We start from the raw sequence: 23,073 nt of genomic DNA, 5'->3' as shown, positions 1-23,073 counted from the left end.
TCTCATTTGTTCATCTCGCATTTTCGCACTGCAATTTTTAACCAACCAATGATGGCATATGGATTGATTCTGCTGGCTTGAGACTTGAAAACTTAAAAACATTATTGTAAGTGTAACGTTATTCTCCTGGACTTCATTTAATAACTTCTGATTTTTTTCCTTTGAAAACTGTTTTTATTTTTCCAAATTTGAGATTGAGATAAAGGTAATTAATTTGTATCTCTTTACATTTGCAGGAAGGTTTGGAAGACTTGTTTATTGACAATGGAAATGGAAAAGGAGCAACACCAGTAAATTCAACCCAAAATAAAAACGAAGAGTCAAAGCAAAAGGGTGCAGCCTAATACTGTTTAACTTGGCCATCACTTCCTGTCTATTAACTGTTGAGCTCAGAAATTTGACCATACCTTTTAGAGAAATTGATATCAGTTAAAAGGCTGTATTGTAGCGTAACGATTTGATATCATCTTAGCTAGAATTGGTAAGATTTTTCCCCACAAACTGGGGATATGTAATTTATAGGATGACAGATCATAAATTATTGAACATCAGTTGCGGATTCTCTAAATTCTTGTTGAAAAAGTCCAAATCCACATTGTGAGGTTAGCCCAATAAGTTTAGTTTGGGAGTTTTTTTTTTTTATGCACATGTGAGTTTTTCTTGTAATCTGAATGCTTCCAGCATTAGAGATTTCTTTGAATATCTGGAATCAACCAACCCTGAAGATGGACAACAAAGGGCAAAGCAAATAGATACCAGAATGCAATTCTCTGTATTCCAGAAGCGTAAAATGCTGAAATAAATAAGTCAGCATACAATGAGCTGACATCACATTATATGTGGGATAAGATGTTCATCCTGCACATATGAGGAAAAAACCAACAAAATTTATTTCTTTTGTTGTAATGTAAAATTCCCTAGAGCTCTTAATATAAGCGCAGGCGGACATTAAAAGGACATTCTGGTGACACTTTCATAGTATATTTATCATTTTACAGAGGTGTTATCATCAACAATTATCTTTTTCTTCCTTGGGAATTTATTTTATTGCAGATGCTACTCTGGAATAATGGTGTTCTTACCAGTGATTATTCCATAAATACATGTATGTAATATCACTCAAACAGAAATATTAAAACATGAATTACTTTGACCATTCATGTTTTCTGATGTTATCGTACAATAAAACATCAATGCTAGCTTTTAAAATGCATAGAAGGGAGATCTAACCAATTTCCTGCCCCAACTCTGTTAGTGGAGAGTCATTTGGATTTACCACCTTCTTTTACATTGCTACCTTCTCCCAAGGTTCGAAATTCTTTAGCTAGCTTAATTTTTTCATAAGATCTAAATCCATCCCAGCCTTCCAAATCAATAGCTAAATGGGATTACCAGCATATCTGTAGTAAGGATCTGCTGAATTCTGATCCTCCTTTCCTGCAAAACTTTTGAGTGCATGCCATCAGAATTTTGAAATAGTTACCTGAAACATTTTAGTCCAGCCAAATTTGTTTGATTTGGTCCTTTTTACCTTTCTTTTGAGAATTTCGGATTTAAATTTTTTTTTGAACCTCCCACAAAAATTGAATTATTTGAACCTGGTAACTATGGCTGAACATCAGTTTCACTTTGAAGAAATTGAGCTACATTTATTTAGAATTTAGACCAACGAAAGACGTGGTTTGAAAGTGTGCTATAACAACTTGGGAAAAGCACTCAGGGCATTGTTTCTCACAGATGGAAATTCAGTCCCAGCCAAATATGTTTCATGACAATGTTTTCTTTCACGTAGTAGAGAAACTATTCTCAAGGACATTTGTTTATGATCAGTGCTAATCCATTCATGTAAACTTTGGTTATCACACAAAAATAAGAGTCAAATAGGAAAAAAATTCAAGTAGAGAGGTTAAAAACTTAGGCAAAATGGTCTTGTTATAAAGAGATGAAATACAATGAGATAGTGACCAAGTTGTAAAGGGAAATGGATGAGGTCTATAGCCCCACATCAACACACTTACCCTTATCAACGCATTTATATGTGCAAGAGTTACAAGCTTTCTTTCAAAAGCATATTAGTGTTGAACAAATTAGGATACTAAGGGGGAGGGGTGAATTAGTATACTTTTGAATAATTTAACACATTTAACCAATTATCCACAAATATAATATAAACTCGATGTAAAAGAAAGAACTGAAAGCAAATAATGCAACATCACATAACAATTTTTTTTAAAAATCATGGAAGCCTAGGATGGAACACCATATCTTTTATTGTGGAAACCTAAGATGAGAAAACTACAAAGAGGGCTAACTTTCAAGTATTAGGTAACTGATTACTAAATACAAAGGTGGGTGATTGTTAGTTGGGCTCATTTCTCGAATTACAAAAACAACAAATATAGCTGATATTAATATATAATTTTTGAACTGTAATGAATGCATTTGCATATGCACATTAATATAGTTCTCGTTCTCGTTGAGGCACATATATCCTTGTATAGCATCTCTATAATATGTACCACAATTTGTTATATATAGCAGTAGATTACATATACGAGTAACATTACATTTATCAAATCAACATAAACCTATATTTTCATATGCTGAAGTTGCATCCAATATATATTGGCATCAATATATCATCCTTCCATGTTAATAGTAGCTTTTGATGCTGGTTGGGACCAAATACACAACTTGAGAACACACCACCAAAACATTTTGGACCAAAACAATTGTATGACACAATGGGATACCTCTGTTAGCGAAACCATTGACTAGACCCAAATATGTAACCAAAGAAGCATTGTACCAAAGCATCTGGAATAATAATATCAATGACAACAAAATATGCTTGGAATGACCAAAATTGCAAAATCTCTAAGAAGCCCCTGAATGAGGGTCAACCTTGTTTTTATTCACCAAAAATTATGTATACCTTCAAAAACAAAGAAACTTTCAGGAACTCAAAACATATAAGGTTTTACAAGACTTTGTTGCCTCAAAGTTCTTCAATTCATGAAGTTCTTTGACCCGTTTGTCCTTCTTGGAGTTTTATTGCTAAATTGCTTGTGTCAAAAGATAAAATGTGCACAAGAATTGGTGCATGTAATTTTTTTCCATTTGAAATGGAGTTGGGTTTGGTCAAGATGATTTGTTGGGTTAGAATAAATTATATTTTGTTTGCAAAAACGTCCCAAAGATTTCCTAGAGGCATGTTAATGTTTTCACCTTGTTGCAATGTGAATAACTTTTCATACGACTTCTCATTAACAATCCTACTAGTGCTAGTTAAGTCTTTTGATATCTTGAGATGTGCTTATTTGATAGAAAACTCAATAGCTTTAATCTCTTGTTGAATTTGTCAAGGATGAAAAATCCAACAATTACATGCAAATATAACCAATAATACAAAGGAATGAAGCACATGAAAGTATAAGAAAGGACACAAAGATTTAGTGAGGTTCACCCAATCTTGGGCTATGTCCACCAAATAGAGAGTCTAGTCTTATTATCTAGTAACTTCATTCTATTGCAATATGCAATCTCTTGCAACTCAATACCGTTGCAAGAAGCTATGAAATTCTAGTTTGAAATCCTTAACCCTAAGCTATTTCAACAAGACTTATGTTGGCTAACAAGTTAACCTTAAAAAACATTGAAGATTCAACCTAGTGAATAGCTTGATGAGTGTGCAATACTTGCTTAATTAGTCAGCAAAAAACCAATAATATCCCACTTGGGGATGGATCATGGTTCCCACTAAATAATCTCCCACTTGGATATTGATCCTGTAGCAACACTGCTACCCTTGAAGCTCCCACTAAGATTTTTCTTAAAGACCAAATAAAGCTAAAGAGGATATATATATATATATATATTCCAACTTAAGTTGTTCATAATCCAAAACCAACCGAATGAAGTGATAGTTCAATTGCATGTGTTTGGCCTTCAAATGTAAGGTACAACTCTTTGCAAGATGAGTGTCACTTTAGGTGCTAGTAAACAAGATTTTATTAGTCAGTGAGTGTCCTAACTCTTCCATGAAAAACCACAACCATGTGATCTCTTTAGCTGCCTCTATTGCAACAACATACTCTACCTCTATAGTGAATAAAATAATCACCTTCCGCAATTTCAAAATCAAGCTCACTATTCTCCTATTAATAGTAAATACATACCATGTAGTACTCTTCCTTGTATATAAATCCCTTGCTAAATTTGAGCCAAGATGGCCTTATAAATCAATATTAAAACCCCCAAAATGCAAACATTTGCTAGATGTACCTCCCAAATATTTGAGTATCTATTTTACTACATTCCAATGTTTGATTCCAAGATGACTAATATGCCTATTAATAACTCCAACAACATGTGCAATATCTGGTCTAGTGCATACCATGCCATACATTAAACTACTTACAACTAAAGCATAATGAACCTTTGGCATTTTAGCTTTATTCTCTTTTGTCTTTGGATATAATTCCATAGTCGATTTCAAATGACTAGATAAATATGAGTTAGCATTTTTTGCATTTTACATACGGAATCTTTGCAATGCCTTTTCAACATAATCAACTTGAGATAGACCCAATTTTTTGTTTTTCCTATCTTTGCAAGTTTTCATACCAAGGATTTGCTTTATAGCCCCCAAATTCTTCATAGAAAAATATTATGCTAATTGTTGTTTCAAACCCCTTAATGTGATCCATGTTAGACCCTGCTAAAAGCATATCATCAACATATACATATACACATAAAATAATGTAGTAGTCATCACTCAACCTTAAAAAATAAACAAAATGGTTTGAATGACATTGACTATATACATGGTTAGTCATAAAGCGATCAAAATTAATACATCATTGTCGAGGTGCTTGCTTTAAGCCATAAAAACTTTTCTTTAATTTGCACACTAAATTTCTCGTCATCTTTGACCCCAAATCCACTTGGTTGTTTTATACATAGTTTTTCTTGCAAAATATTATGAAGAAAAAATGTTTTAATATCAAGTTATTCTAGATGAGGTTTTTCATTGGCCATAACACTTGAAACAATACAATAGAAGTGATCTTACCAATTGGAGAAAAAATCTCATCAAAATCAATGTCATTTTTGTATGCAAATCCCTTTATAACTAATTTGACTTTAAATCTTTTCTTACCTTCGTCTTCCTCTTTCAATCTATAAACCCATTTATTTTGTAATACCCCTTTATCTACAGATGAATTACACAATGTCCAAGTTTTATTTTTTAGCAAGTAGGTCATTTATTCTATCATTGCAAGCTTCTACTGAACAAGGATAACTTTAAGAAACCCCTCCCGAAAAAAGAGAGCCTAAAATACTGGTGAATCCAATATTTTATGGGTGGCAAATTTTTCTTGTCGAGGGCATTTTTTAGTTCCATGCAGGGAAATCAAATATTATATGTTGGTGATTTTTTTCTTACTCTAACAAAAATTATTTTAAATGTGGCGAATTAATTTGTCTTCTTACTGACAGATAAATAACTTATGGCTATTTTTTTCTTGCCAAAAATGAGTTTGTAATGTTAGAGGTGAATTACTCATTTTGTAGGAAAATGAATAATAATGTTCTTGGCTAATCTTTAGTGGTAAACTGAAAAATTGTTTAATTTGAAAGCAAATTTGCAAGTGTATTGGCTAGTGACCTTTAAGGCTTTATGGTTGCCAAGTGTACTGAATAGTGTATTGTCTATTATTAATAATGTCAGTGTCATCATTACCAACTTGGCTACCATCACATTGGTATCGTTAATACATCAGTTTTATCGATCATTGATTAATTAGAGATCAATGACAGAAGATGCATTTCACAACCAATTGCTTGAAAAGACCTAGAGCCGAATGAAATCTTTTGGAATGGAGACATATGGAAAGTTTTTCATAGAAACCATTAACTGGAATGTAGTGAACATCATATCAAGATTAAAATCATAAATGTGGTACTGACAGTTACAATTATTACATTCCATTTACAACCAACTTGGCAGGCACTCCGATTGTTTGATATTAATGCGAGTACATTTCCCACACTTGCAAATTTATAGGAATACGAAAATAAAAGATATGAAAGATCGCAAACAATTTAATGCAACTGTGATCAGAGTCTCTTCAATTCCTCTTTCACTATCATTTCTCAAATTCACAATTTGGTTTGCAAAGTTTCTTAGGTTTGTAATTGTCATGGATACACCAATTCGGTTGAAATGCACCACAATGGGTCTGCAAAAGCCCTTTTTGGGCATGATATCTAAGGATGTCCTAGCAATGGTTTGCAAGGAAGATGCCACAGGTCCTTTTTTTCTGCTATGCTTTGTTCATGGTCCTTGGCCATGAATTCTTAAGAAATGAGAAGAGGTACTGCATGTCCATAGATATTACCTCCTGTTTCCTCGCGTCTCTTCTTGAATTTTGAGGCAATCAAGTAGACATTTTGATGCTTCTGCATAATATTTTTAAGGAAATGTTTTAGAAGAGGAGGTTAAAATTTTTGTATTGTCCGAGTAGGTACTAGGGCTGAGCATTGACATCCTTTTTGCAAACGTAGCAAATAAGTGTTGCGAGCAAGGCATAGGGAGCATTATACAAAAGCATCCCTTCTTGGTTGGCATGAACACCAACTGACTCACCATCAGAAGTGGGCACAACTCGAGAGGAATTTTCTATGGAAGTGGTTGTTGTTGGATGACATCAGTGACATCGACTTCACATGGTTGCACGAGTTCAATGACATTATCATCTCCAAGAGATTCTTCATGGAAGGGCTTGAAGACCTTTCCGGATTGAAGGCTTCATGCCCTCAGCCTGTTGATGCTCCCTATTCCTTGTTCCCTGTTTCCTTAACCCTTGCTCGTTGGGCAAAAAAATATTTTTAAGATATCTGATTTTGATAAAAATGATAAGTAGTTAATTTGGATTGAGCCTTGCCCTTGAATATAAATTACAAAATAGTAAAATCACATTGATTTAATTATCTATTTTGAATATCTATGCTATGAATTTGCACATTGTACAATCTCAAATATAATCAATGAAAACAATAGTTTTTGGCTTCTCAATTCATTGTTCCTATTAGTCCATGACTCTGTTTTTGACTTCTCAATGCATTGTTCAAATGTTAGTCTCTATGTTATAAAAAAATTAACTGTTACAAAGTAATAAACAAAAAAATGGTTTCAACAATTCCTTTTTATGGTTTCATATTTGATTAATAATTTATAGTAAAAAAATTATTTAATTGAAAATTATCAAATGAAAAAATGTAATATGTATATGTATGGCCTATAAATCTTAAAACCTATAAATTTTGGTAATATAGGAACCTTTGACATTTTAGCTTCATTCTCTTCTGTCTTTGGATAGAATTTCATAGTCGATTTCAAATGACTAGGTAAATATGAGTTAGACTTTTTTACATTTTACATATGGAATCTTTGCAATGCCTTTTCAACATAATCAACTTGAGATAGACCCAACTTTTTGTTTTTCCTATCTCTGCAAGTTTTCATAGCAAGGATTTGTTTTACAGCCTTCAAATTCTTCATAGAAAAATATTACACTAATTGTTGTTTCAAACCCCTTAATGTGATCCATGTTAGACCCTGCTAAAAGCATATCATCAACATATACATGTACGCATAAAATAATGTAGTGGTCATCATTCAACCTTAAAATATAAAAAAAATGTCTAAATGACATTGACTATAGACATAGTTAGTTGTAAAGCTATTGAAATTAATACATCATTGCCGAGGTACTTGCTTTAAGCCATAGAAACTTTTCTTTATTTGCACACTAAATTCTCGTTATCTTTGACCCCAAATCCACTTGGTTGTTTTATACATATTTTTTCTTGCAAAATATTATGAAGAAAAAATGTTTTAATATCAAGTTATTCTAGATGAGGTTTTTCATTGGCCACAACACTTGAAACAATACAATAGAAGTGATCTTAACAATTGGAGAAAATATCTCATCAAAATCAATGCCCTTTTTGTATGCAAATCCCTTTATAACTAATTTAGTATTAAATCTTTTCTTACCTTCATCTACCTCTTTCAATCTATAAACCCATTTATTTTGGAATACCCCTCTATCTGCAGATGAATTACATAGTGTCCAAGTTTTATTTTTTAGCAAGTAAGTTATTTATTCTATCATTACAAGCTTCTACTAAACAAGGATGACTTTAAGAAACTCCTCCCCAAAAAAAAGCCTAAAATACTAGTGAATCCAATATTTTATGGGTGGGAAAATTTTCCTATCGAGGGCATTTTTTAGTTCCATGTAGGGAAATCAAATATTATATGTTGGCAATTTTTTTCTTGCTCTAACAAAAATCATTTTAAATGTGGCGAATTAATTTGTTTTCTTGCTGATAGATAAATAAACTATGGCTATATTTTTCTTTCCAAAAATGAGTTTGTAATGTTAGAGGCGAATTACTTGTTTTGTAGGAAAACAAATAATAATGGTCTTGGCTAATCTTTAGTGGTAAGCTAAAAAATTATTGAATCTAAAAGCAAATTTGCAAGTGTATTGGCTAGTGACCTTTAAGGCTTTATGGTTGCCAAGTGTACTGACTAGTGTATTGTCTATTATTAATAATGTCAGTGTCATCATTACCAACTTGGCTACCATCGCATTGGTATTGTTAATACATTAGTTTTATCGATCTTTGATTAATTAGAGATCAACGACATAAGATGCATTTCAGGGCCAGTTGCTTGAAAAGACCTGGAGCTACATGAAATTTTTCAGAATGGAGACACATGGAAAGTTTTCCACGGAAACCATTAACTAAAATTTAGCGAACATCATATCAAGATTAAAATCATAAATGTGGTATTGACAGTTACAATTATTACATTCCATTTACACCAACTTGGCATGCACTCTAATTGTCCAATATTAATGTGAGTACATTTCCCACACTTGCAAATTTATAGGAATACGAACATAAAAGATATGAAAGATCACGAGCAATTTAATGCAACTACTATTAGAGTCTCTTCAGTTCCTCTTTCACTAGCATTTCTCAAATTCACAATTCGGTTTGCAAAGTTTCTTAGTTTGCAGAGTTTCTTAGGTTTGTAATTGTCATGGATACACCAATTCGATTGAAATACACCACAATGGGTCTGCAAAAGCCCTTTTTGGGCATGATATCTAAGGATGTCCTAGCAATGGTTTGCAAGGAAGATGTCACAGGTCCTTTTTTTCACTATGCTTTGTTAATGATCCCCGGCCATGAATCTTAAGAAATAAGAAGAGGTACCATGTGTCCACAGACATTACCTCCCACTTCCTCCCATCTCTTCTCGACTGTTGAGGCAATCAAGTAGACATTTTGATGGTTCTGCGTAACATTTTTAAGGCAACATTTTAGAAGAGGATGTTAAAATTCTTGTATTGTCTGAGCAGGTCCTAGGGCCGACCATTGGCATCCTTTTTGTAAATGTAGCAAACAAGTGTTGGGAGCAAGACATAGGGAGCATTATACAGAAGCATCCCTTCCTACTTGGCATGAATGAACACCGACTGACCATTAGGAGAGGGCATAGCTTGGGAGGGATTTTCTATGGAAGCAATTGTTGTTGGATGACATTAGCAACACTGACTTCACATGGTTGCACGAGTTCAATAGCGTTAACATCTCCAAGAGATTCCTTGTAGAGGGGCTTGAAGACCTTATAGATTGAATGCTTCATGTCCTCAACCTGTTGATGCTCTCTATTCCCTGTTTCCTTGTCCCTTGCCCTTTAGGTGAAAAATATTTTTAAGATACTTTTTTTTTGATAAAAACGATAAGTAGTTACTTCAAATTGAGCCTTTCCCTTGAATGTAAATTACAAAATAGTAAAATCACGTTGATTTAATCAACTATTTTGAATATCTATGCTATGAATTTGCACATTGTACAATCTCAAATATAATCAATGAAAACAATAGTTATTGGCTTCTCAATTCATTGCTCCTATTAGTCTGTGACTCTGTTTTTGACTTCTCAATGCACTATTCAAATTTTAGTCTTTGTGTTATAAAAATTAACTATTACAAAGTTAGAAACAAAAAAAAGAGTTTTAACAATCCTTTTTTATGGTTTCATATTTGATTAATAATTTATAGTAAAAAAAAATCTAATTGAAACTTATCCAATGAAAATTTGTAATATGTATATGTATGGCCTATAAATCTCAAAACCTGTAAATTTTGGTAATATATGAATGCAGGGACAAGGGCATGCAAGTTATATAATCATAATTACAAATTATTATAATTTGTAATTTTGTGCCAATAGTGGCATGTTGTGATGGTTAAGTTGTTGTGTTGTTATCCTTGCCATCAAGGTTCAAATCTCATGGGGATGAGGTCCCCTGTTTGTGGCCTCACTGGTTCATAGCTCCAGGTCAAAGCGTTTACCCCTCTTTAAAAAAAAATTGTAATTTTGTAATTAATAGTTAAAATAGTTTTAACCACTAATAATTTATTTAAAAATATTAAATAAATAAAAAATAGTTTGTTAAAGTTAAACTTATGACACACGTAACATCATAATTCATGATCATGCAATTTAAATTGTATAATAATATTGAAATTTGATTTGCAAATAAAAAGTTCAAATTATAACTAATGTATAAATATTTACATAGAATATTGAATATTAATTTATTAATTCATTACTTCCTATTTTCAAATCTAAATTTATTTAAATATCATCATCATAATATTTTTAATTTTTTTAAATCATATTTTGAATTAAATGAAAAATGCCATGGTTATTAAAATTTAAATTATCATTATCAAGTTGAAGCAATTTAGCAAATATTGATTATAATCTAAATTATTTTTAATTAAGTAAAAATGCTACGATTATTAAATTAAGTTATCATTATCAAGCAATTATTGATCGATGAATGATTACAATTTACAAATTATAATTTTATATTTTCAAAAATTCAATGTTTCATTCATTTTACATATTTAATTTTATTCTAATCCAAATCAGGGATTTTGGAAATTGTCAAGAAATTCAAATAATTTGTAATTTTTAACTAAATTATTTAGTTAAAATGTGTGCAACTGGTTATTGCACTTTGTGATTTCAATTTCATTTTACATTGTGCAACAATAAGATAAATTATAATTTAATATTTGTTATGGGAAAGGTTTAACGAATTGATCTAGACTATTCAATGAATGATAGATCAATGAGCATGGCTTTATTTTGAGCCAAATTTTAATAGATCTAAGTTAAATTCTATTTCTACCTGAAATCAGGACACGTGTAGTCCAAGATTCTTTCTTATAGTTATGTTTGACCATTGATCAAAAGAAAGATCGATGACCTAAGATGAATTTTAGATCGATTTTGAGAATTTTTTCTATGTGCCTAGATTCATCCAGAATCATGACACATGTCTGATCATTGCAATGCTCGATTAAGTGTCAATTATTATGTTTATTCTTTGTAATTAGTTAATCCTGATTGTTAAGTAAAAGAAAGATCAATGACTCGAGATGAATTTTGGGTAAATTTTGGAAATGATATTGTTGTTGTCAAGAATCATATAGAATTGTGACAAATGTCAACAACATGTGTCCATGACAAGTGTCATGATTCTAGATGAGTCTTGACAACAACGATAACATTCCACAAATCGACCCGAAAATCATATTGGACGCGGGTCATCAATTATTAAGTTTATTTTTATTATTTAATTTATTTAAAATGTACAAAATACAAATGTATTATGTAATTAATTATTACTTATTACTATTATAATTATGTACATTATTGACGATAGTAAGTTACATGTACATTGTATAAAGTATAGTACTTTAAACCATTAATTACTTACGTTTTAACTGTTAACTATTTTTTTTTTTTTTTACTTTTATGTTTGCAGACTATGAAGTTCAGAGTTATCAAGAGTCTGATACTGTAGGGTTTTCAAATTTTAACTTTTTAAAGACTATGACTAAATTCCATTTTCTGCTTTGACAATTGACAGTTTGAAACTTGAGTATCACAAGACATCACCAATTATCTGATATATGGTAGCACTGGTATTATCGAATTTTGAATCTTGATTTCAGGTATTTAAAATTTTTTATTTTTTTTTGCAGTGCAATTGTTCCAATAGAAATCTTACCATCTTAGGTTTATACTTTACAATTTTTTAAATTAAGGCTTGAAGAAGAATTTTGTGTAATAACTAGTAGTAGGCATGGACAAAACAAAGTCAAAAACTTTCAATACGAGTGCAAGAAAAAAGGAAAAGAAAGACATTGTAAAACTTAGACAAGTGTTACAAACCCTAGGTTTCATTGATGAATATCATGATTTTTTTTCTCCTATTACCCATGGAGATTTCGAAATCATGAGAATTAGACATTCATTGTTTAATAAGTGGAAAGATCCACATAAGGGGAGGCATTATTTCAAATATAACAAAAGTATTGACACACATACAAATAAACTAGTTGCTTTGGTTAGTGGATTAGCAAACCTCGTTATGTCTAAAGTATTCCCTTACCTTAAAATTGTAATACTATGCGCTTAGAATTATGATGAAAATAGAAAGACAATTGTAAATCAAAACACCCAAGAGGAAATTTTATCCAAAACTGAGAGTGAATTTTTCAGTTTGTTAGACCTAGGGCTAGGGTTTAAAATAGAAAGCTTTAACGAGCACATTGAATTGGATAAACTAGCACAAATTTGTGACAAACTGGATAGAGTTTTTCAAGATTCATATAGTAAGGGTTTAATAAACTCTAAGTCATCTACTGATCATACTAGTGTTACTATTACATTGGACATAGACCATAAGCCTCCTTATCAGTATGATATTTTTGTGCCATGAATTTAAAATACTATTTCTTCGTTATCATTTTGTCCACCATTGGATAGTAACAAGGAAGTGGGGACTAGTGTTCTTGGAATGATTTATAATATTCACTGTCGAGGTCAGTGTAATGTCCCCATGCCCATGCCTATAAGATTTGAGACTGATTCATTCAAATTAATTATAAATTACTTCTTTCTTTAAGTATTTGTTAAACTCATCCTTCACCCTTAGTTATTAACCAACAATATTATTATTCAAAGACTTCTCCATTCTTTCTATGAATTTTGATACTTTGACTATACAAGATGACAATAAGAGATTTTTCAATTGTATGATACAATATTATCTTAAGCTCCTCACATTCACTCCCTTCACTTGACATTGTAATAATTCTATATTCAACATATGGTTTGCAGGCGTACATGGTAGATATAATCCTTTGCAATCTCTCTTTACAGTCCTTAATGACTGGACGATTCTATAATTTGGGTGATTTTCCATGTATAGAGAGCATGCAATTCTAATTTAGTTTCACGTTATTATGTAGACACTTCGATATGATTGAGTTCTTCTTTTTGTCCAAAGCATCGATAGATATCGTGTGCCTTGTTCCATCTTTGGGTGAGTTGATATTAATTCTCTCAAATTACCAATTACCATTGATATTGGATTGAAAAATGGTTCACTGCCTTCCTTAGTGGTGTTGGTTATTGAATGTAAATTGAATATACATTGATTACTTCTATTATTTGCTCACTGTCCAATCATGTCAGTGCTCCCTTAGGCATCATCAGAAATATCAATTAGCTATCTTTCACTATATATGTCTACGGGGATATTATTTATTGACTCAGGTGAAGATGGTGTGGGTTGGAGGCTCATGCTACCTAGTAGAAACTCAGTTTGAGGGCACTATAATAATTCCCTTCACTATTTTATCTTCACCAAACTTGTTGTAGGAAATGAAAGATGTCTTATAAATCTCTTATCATCTTCCTCTTCCCATGCTTTATATCATATTCCTCTCCCTGTTCATTGTCCCGTAAGAACACAAAATTATTTGGAAAGGCTTAATGAGTTTATTAAATACCCAACTGTTGTTGACGTTGGAACATTGTTATTGATTGTAAAATGATCCAATGAGAAACTTATCACAGGAATTGGGTTTGAAAGAATCCTCCTCCATATCTTGGTGATACCAAATGTTGGATTATCCCACGCTCCAGATGGTTCCCCATTTGATGTTAAGTCTTATATCCACGAATTTGGATGATCTGTTGCTATGATGATCTTCTTTAACATTGATTATAATGTATCTTGTCTGCTATGATAATCCTTCCATTGACTGAATTTTACTATATGTTTTCTCCGTCATTGGGATGATTCGCTACTGAAAATCTCCTTATGCCCTACTACGTTAGTCTGAAGTCTTCTTCCTACGTTAGTCAGAGAGTCCTATCTTTTCCCCACATTCTATGCTTGGAATTGATGTCTGTATATATCTCTTGAAAAATAAATGATAGCCTGCACTGCCAACAAACTGACTTTAACATGTGTTCCTTACACCTTTCCAGATCATAGTCATTGTTTTGATTGCACTCACTACTCGAGGGTATTAATAAGGTTACTTTATGATTATCATGTGTTTGCCCTTCTATTTATCTTGCCTTGGTTATATGATCTACTTAAATTTCTAATTATTAGTTTCTTTTATTATTATTTTATTTAATTAATATTTCCTTAATAATGAATGTCCAACTCTTGTAAGTTAAGCAGTTATATCTAATATTTTCCTAATGATATTAAAATATTGTATGACTTGTTTATTATTAGTATATGTTATATTATCATATGCATAATATCCTATACAAATATGTTCTCAAATTAATTTATATTTTATTGGACTAAGAACATATTTATTATTTTTATTATTTCATTTATCTATTATAATTTTATTACTAATTTTTATTTATAGACAATTTAATAGTATTGATAAATCTTAATTATTCATCTATTTATAATACTATATTATATTCTCTTGTTTTATTATTGATAATTAATTAAATAGATTCAATTATTTTTTCTATTGACCTTTATTGGAGGAAAATAGGGGACATGACAGTCAGTCAGTTGAGAAGCTAGACTTAAGATATAATTATATTCAGCACATTGTTGAATCTATGCAAGAACAATTACTAATGATTGAACAAAGTACAACTATGAAGACATTTAGGTCCACAAGTTACTTGTGCTACCTTCTTTTAGCAAAGCATCACCCAATATTTGAGACTGAGAACAAGCTTGATATTGAGGTCTATAAGTTTGATGAGAAAACCCAAAAGAAATCCGAGACTCCAAGTTTAGTATTTGAGTGGACACATAAGATGAGGATGACTGGTAACAATAATAACTACAACCATTTTGTAGACTTCTTTTTGGCACCTATTTACCAAAAAATCACAAGCACTTTGATGCCTAGATTGCTCGTGTCTTGTAAAGATTATATTCAACTAAGAAGTCAAATTTAAATGGCTGGCTAGTTCTTCATGGAAGACTACACTATGTTAAAGTTTTATAGTTCAGCGGTTGAACAGTGCAAACTTCCAATGCATGTTATAGAAAGAGTTTTTGCACTGGAATATGCATAGTAGATGGAAAGCATAGATGAACTTTATAGTGGACAACAAAAGTGAATGATATTTACTTCCTTGCTTTTCACAATTGGAGGCCTCATTTGAGAGAAAGATGTTCAAAGTGGCAAATGAATTTGTAAATTTTTTATCTTTGATTTTTTTAGTCATATGAATTATGATCCACTGAACATAATAAAAACAAGATTTATTGCCAATGGAAACTCTGCAAGCAAATATCAACATCAGGAGATGTCATTGATAGAAAAGTTTAAAAGTATGGATTCTTAACAATAATATCTCAATACAAGAATTGTCATCCCAAATAATGACATTGCACATATTAGAGTCACACAAATCAAAGCCTCTAACATACTTAAATTTCTACAAGAAAGCATCTCAATCTTCTAAGAGTTCTATGTCGAAAGCAATTAAAGAAGCATGCAAATCAGAATTATGGTGTCAAACCAAAATGAATGATTTTTGAAAAATGAGGCAAAATTTGGGTGAACCAAAGACCTCAGCAGATTTTGATGAAATTGAGGAAGATGAACTTTTTAGCAATTATTGGAATAAAGAGCATCCATTTGTAGTATATCAATTTGACACTTATAGTGATAGTGATAGTCAAAGATAGAAGGACCCTCACTCTGATGAAGACATTGTAGGACCATAAAATGGGTTAAATGCATAACATACTATGAGAAAATCATAAAACTCAATAATCATATATTAGCACCCACTAGTCTACCATTAAAGCCAAACTAATAGAGAAAGCAATAGAAACCCCCTTTTTCGTTTGTAGCTCCCATGTCCTTCTTTCTTCTTCAAATGATTGTAGCTCCAAAGTTGCCTATAGTGCACACAAAATTGAAGCAAAAGTCTATGATGTGGATAATGCCATGAGAATACTTGAAGTTGTGATTTGAATGTGAGAAATGGAATGAGAAATCTAAAAGAAATTAGGACCTAAAGGCTTCCAAGACTTCAAGAAGATAAGGACCCTAAATGAGAGAAAGAGTGTCCATTTTATAATCAACACTCAAAGTGAGGGCATTGGATTTGTCACCCCTAGATATGCGATGTGGCAAGAGATTCCTATGATGCATATGACAAAATATGCCAATTGTAAGGTTCTATGACACATGCAAGTCAAACTTGGCTAAATGTGGAAGAGAATCTATGACGCGTCATAAGACACCTCAACCCACTTAAAGCCAAGAATCTATGACAAAGAAGCCAAACAGAGACATGTGTAAGAGAATAAGAATATTTGATTATGAGAAGTCTTAGACAAGTGTCAAAGGAGAATCCACGAGGTGTCATATCCAAGTGTCATGAGGATGCAATATTTTATGGAATATTTGAATTAAAAATCCTCTTTTTCCACAAAATAAGAATTAGTAGAAAATGGAATTAATGATGGAGAATGGAACTTAGGAAATTAAGAATTTCCATGGTTTGTAGATAATGAATCAATTAATTAATAAGATTAATTAATTGAGGATGATAATTAGGAAGAATAATTAGAAGGAATAGGATTAAATTATGTGTTATTTAATCCTATAGAGAAAATTAGTAGGTAATTGGCGAAATTGATTAAATGAATGTGACTGTATCTTTTAATGAAAATGTGACAATGATAGATATGGAATAAGATGATGAAAATTAGACCAAAGCCATGGTCAAATTGATTGATAGATTGAAATTGATAACATGCCAAGGACACATGACATGAATTGGTTGATATGTAACATTTAACCGACATCGTAAATGCTACAAAATTGAAATTGATTGATAAGGTTTGACCATAATAACATCGACAAACATTGTCAATGTTATTAAAATGGTTGATGATGCCATGATCTGACATTGAAAGCCTCAACAATGTCAAATATTGGATGACATGAATGATAGTTTGACCTAGCACTGAGAGCCACGACAGTACTAAGGTCAGATTGAAAAGATTGATAAGTTGATAGGTTTCCAAGGCACTGAAAGCCACAACAATACCTAGGAGTCAGATAAATGATGATTGATTTGGGATGTTTGATATGTTTCGGGTTGATTAGGACTGATTTTGAGTGATTCTAGGTTGATTTGGGGTGATTTTGAGTTGATTTGAAATGGTTCCGAGTTGATTTGATATGATTCCGAGTTGATATGAAATTGATGTGAAAGGGGATACAAATGATGAAATATGGTCAATCTGGCCAAAAGATCAAAGTTAGTAGAATGAGAAAATGGGACAAACTAGTATGACGAAGTGATGAAATCGTAGATGCGAACCATTTTTGAGCATCTACAGACATTCAAGGTACTCAAGATCCCATGTCAACCAAGCATATTGTTAAACAACAAATGAGTGATTATATTAAAAAAATGTATAGTAAAGGGGCAACTATGATACAAAACATGGGTTATGTAGTTATGGGGCCCATTGGTGCAAGTGGTGAATAGATTTGGAATCCAATTGCAATACCAGACCCACCTAAAAGTGGAAGTAAACTAGTCATTGGACTCTTTGATGAGATTGAAGATGGAAAAAATATTATACTTCTACTTTTGAAGCTCATCCCAAGAAACAATTTGTTAAATCTTAAAATCCAATTGTAGTTGATTCCATTGGCATTGGCATTAGCACTAGCACGTGTGAACCTTGTCTAAAAAAAGCCAAAATTTATGATAATTACAATGCAAGAAATGTCAATAGTTACTTTACAAATGTATGCACTAATAGCTTTTGGACAAAACCCTAAAAATAGTCCTAAAACACTGGGATTTGGAACAAGCCATCTTCAAGTTGTTGCCAAACCTCAAAATACAATTATAGGTAGAGTAAGTGTAACTGGAGTTGGAGGAGCATACAACAATACAACTGATAATTCACCTTTCAAATACTCAATTGTGTCAACAAACCCAAATTTTAGTTTAAACAACTTTGCAACAAAGTTTAACAGACCAGTAAAAGAAATAGGCAAATTATGAAGACGTTAAAAAGTGATGTAGTTACTAAACATCAAGGATCTACTAACAATATATTTCTAACATATGATCCAACCATTGAAATGATGAACTTCATGGCTATTATGCACCTAGCTAGAGATAATAATCCACCAAAAAATCTAATAAATTGTAACAATGTACCAATTACCAGTCTTCAAATAGATTTATGAAAAGTGAAAAATATTAACAAAAATAATATATCAAAAGAGAGCAACAAAATGGTCTACTCTACAATTATGAAAGCAGAGAGGGAAAAGAAAAGGCTTGCAAAGAAAATAGAAAAGTTACATGTAGACCTTGATAATGTGAAGGCCAAGGAGAAAGCAATAGACAATAGATTTAAAGAATTGCAAAATAGGATAAAGAATTCTTCTTCTACAAAGGCAAAGTCCAACAAGAAAAAATGAATGAACAACTCAAAAATATGATTAGAGAATTGGATGAGTGCAAAAAAGATTTGAGAATGAAAAAGCCTCTACTACACAATTGTTCAAGTCTGTAGAGAATAATGCACAAATAAACAATAAATTGAATACTTACTTGGACTCTATTGTCAAGAAAAATAATAATTTGAAGATTGAATTGGAGAATGAAAGGAAAAAGTACCCCTCTATTGAAAATACAATTCATAATTTGAGATTGGCATTGGAGAATGAAAAGAAAAATAAGTCTAATGTAAGGATAATTCATAATTTGCGAAAGGAATTGGGGAATGAGAAGAACAAAGAAGATTCTAGTGAACACAATCCACAATTTGAAGAAGCAATTGGAGCATATGAAGAAAAAAGAGGAGTCAACTGCAAAGAAAATCCTTGATTTGAAGAAGGAATTAGAGAATGTGAAGATAACGGAGTCTAGTGCAATTGAAAACACAATCCACCATATGAAGAAGGGATTGGAGAATGCAAAAAAGAAAGAGGAGTCAACTACAAAGAAAATCCTTGATTTGAAGAAGGAATTGGAGAATGCAAAGAAAGAGGAGTCTACTCATACTACAAACACACTCCATGATTTGAAGAAGAAATTGGACAATGTGAACAAAAAAGAGGAGTCTACTACGAAGACAATCCATAATTTGAAAAGGGAACTCAAGGATGAGAAGAAAAAAGAGGTAACTAATGCAAAGACAATCCAAGATTCGAAGAAAAAATTGGAGGATGAGAGAAAGAGAGCAACTAATTGGCAAGGGAAAGTAGATGAAATACGAAAAAAGAGTCAAATGAAGATATCTAAAATGAAGAAAAAATGGAGAATGCAATTGCACAAAATATAACTACATATCCTGAAGACCATCATGTCAAGGATAGTGTAATAAACACGGTTAATCTTATCAAACAAGAAAATTAGGAGAAACTAATGCAAAATAGTGACAACTTATTTGAATGACTTGATTTAAAAAACAATATCAGAGATGTCCTTGAAAATACAAAAAAAAAAAACTGAGGATAAAAAAAGTATCTTCACCACTTAGAAAATATTGCAAAACAAATTTTGAATAAAATGTAGAGATTAAGTGACAAGGATTCATAAATCCAAGGAACAAACAGTTGTTGTGATGCCTCTGTAGTGGCCTTAGCTGTTTGTCAAAATTTTGAAAAATTAATGGAAATATACAAAGCTATGAAATCTACTTCCAAAGACTTGATCAAGATGAATTACATCATGCTTCACTTGTTAAATGGTGGATTACCAATCCAGCTGACTCTGATGACAAATTCATTGGAAAAGAAGATTACATGAAATAATTGGACAACATCATGAACTCCGATTTAGGCAATTGGCTTGAGAAAATCACTCTAGAAAGAATTTCAAGTTGCATCAAACCATTGTCAACAATGAAAGTAGTTATAGATAAATTCTTTGATTTATATAAAATATCTCTTCAAAGTATTCATTGTTGACAAGGTTACAACTATTTATGTACAACCTAAAAAAAATAAAGCTTCTGAATAATGCATAATGAATAACTCTAAAGAACATCAATGGAGTTGGGTCATCTACTCAATCTATTAGTGTCAGTCATAGCACTAACGAGTAAAAAATTAGTAAGTGATAGTAGTATAATCATTTTGTTACTTATTGATCTTTAATTTTAAATTTTAGATTTAATCTCAACTTTGTTTAATATTAATTGTTATAGGAATCAAGAACCATCCGATCAGGATAGCTAGACAGGCAAGTCTACTAGTACTACCTAGAGCAGATGAATTTTTTTCCCCTACCCCTACTTAAAAAAACTATACAATTGGCAATGTGGCAATACGAGTGCACACAAATAATTTAGTACTAATATGATTATATATACAATTACAAACTAACCTGCAACACTCTCTTGTATCTATAAAAGGGAATTCAGGGTCATTGACTTATTTGCAAAGAGTTTTAATATTCTACTTCTCCAAGCTCTATATTTGTATAATTGTTTGTAATTGTTAAATGTGTTATTTTACATGCTAATTTATAAATTATAATACAATTTTTTTTAAAAAGAAAGTTATTCTATAAAATGCATTACGTTACATTTCTTTAAGAAACTAGAATAAATGAAAATCTAAAAATGTCTAAAAATGAATGAAAAAAGTTCAACATGTATAAAAACTATAATCAATGAAAATCTCAACATGTTTAAAAAATACAAACAATGAAAATCTCAACATGTATAAAAAATAGAATCAATAAAAATATCAACATGTGTAGACTCTAAAAGTAAAAACTAGTTTCAATGAAAATCTCAACTTGTAACATCAACGTGTTTAAAAAAATGTAAGCATCTATAATAGGACAATGAATGAAGGGTATAAATTAACTTCTACAAACATAATTAATTAGTAGATAGAGTCTTAGACATTGGTAAGACCAAAGCACATAATTTGAATTGAAATTGGTAAGACCAAAGATACTAGCCTACTACTTGACTCATAAAGAAGTTAGAACTTGAGAAGTAGCTACAGTTGCCACTTTAGCTAGATCGGATCAACATCACTATCATCAGAATTCTCTTCATTTATTTCATATAACATTTGATTTTTCATTGTGTTTTCTTCAAACTCACTTTTAGTATGCATGCCAAAGTCAACTTATCGTCATTGCTTCCAATATCAAGACATGAACCATTGCCACCACCACTGTCACTACCATTGCCACTATCACAACCATAGTCACAACCACTATCATTTGGGTTTGAAAAGTTGGCCATCCCTCTTCTTTGAGATTTGTTTCTCCAAATGCTGAGAGCCTTGCCATAAGGGAAACTATCTACCTCACATGTAAAATTATAGAGCCTCAAACAATTATTATATTTTGTCTAATTTGTTTTTAACCTTTGACTTTAGGAAACCCAAAGTACTAAAAACTCTCTCATCCTCCACTTAACCCAATATCATTGTCAAACATAAATTGGTAGGCTTGAAATATTCTAGTATTGATTCTCTCAATTGTTTGCTTTGACCAAGATTTTTCTAAAGGTTTGTTAACTCTCCTTCTTCATTTGGATTCTCCATAAGATCATATTGTTCCCTTATTATGTTTGCAAAAAATATGATTGAATTCTCTATCAAGATTCATCTAAAATTCCATTTATATTTACTTCATTGATTACTTTAGTTTTGTAAAAATACATAATTAAAGTCATTAGCCTTCTTTGAAAATCACTCGGACAATTTAGAGACCAATATTGAGGAAAAATAATAGACATTTCTTCGAGCAGTTCCTCTGGAGGGAATCTATATCTAATTTGTACAAAATATTGTAGCAAACTCACTTGACAAAGTCAAGAACAAATTCAATGATCTTCTTGAAGTCTTCACTTTTAACACTTGAAAATACCTTCTCTAGTTTTGATTCTACTTTTCTTCCTGAATTGTTGAGGTTGGATGCGGGGTTGATGCAGACATAGTACTACATTGGTATGTCGACTCCACCTACCTTAGCACATACCTCATTTTTTGCCCCAATATGTAAAAAGTTCCCAGGATTGTTCAAATATGTGATTTCTATACACTTTGTAAACTTTGATTCATCTAATGGTTATAATCAATACATAGTATCCAGGCTATTATATGTCATTTTATGCAGCTTATTATATTCTACAATGTACATAGCTCTTTGTTGAACCTTTTTCATAATATTTCTCATGTCTTGTAGCATGAGGAGAATAGCTGCTAAAGTTAAGAGTATCTTAACATTAGTTAGATTCAAACATAGCTGAGGGAACCTATCTCGCACAAAGTGGATTAGTCCAAGAAATGACAAATATTCAGAGAATACTCTATGCACTAGTCCATCCAAAGAGATCCATCTGGTATCAATGTCTTTAAAAAGCTTCCTCCCATTAGTAAGCCCTTGAGAAAAGTGTTGAAATTCTTGGACTCATTTTGGACTTCGACAAATGTATTGGTAAATCTTTTTGATTAAAAATTCCACTTTATGAACACAACTGAAATTACTAACAATTCCAAAAGCTATATTCATTCAATAGGCCATGCAATGAATTGGAATAGCGTAGGGTTCCAAATCATTCTAGATCATTTTGCAAAGACCTCCTTTATGAACTTGCATAAC

The 23,073-nt window shown here is 31.6% G+C and overlaps 1 protein-coding gene across 1 annotated transcript in view; it reads left to right on the top strand.

Moving 5' to 3' along the window:
- The window catches only part of LOC149568067 (inner membrane protein PPF-1, chloroplastic-like), a 214,463-nt gene extending 213,504 nt beyond the window's left edge, over positions 1 to 959 (top strand). The window contains exon 11 of the mRNA XM_089821069.1: positions 237 to 959. Within this exon, the coding sequence (XP_089677195.1) occupies positions 237 to 344 (108 nt within the window). The 3' untranslated portion in view covers positions 345 to 959. The remainder of the gene's footprint in view (positions 1 to 236) is intronic.
- Positions 960 to 23,073: the final 22,114 nt, after the last annotated feature.

Source organism: Cupressus sempervirens, chromosome 3 (genome assembly GCF_028749045.1).
Source record: "Cupressus sempervirens isolate cs-2001-9-10 chromosome 3, ASM2874904v1, whole genome shotgun sequence".
Classification (NCBI taxonomy): Eukaryota; Viridiplantae; Streptophyta; class Pinopsida; order Cupressales; family Cupressaceae; genus Cupressus; species Cupressus sempervirens.
This window is presented reverse-complemented; position numbering and strand designations above follow the sequence as displayed.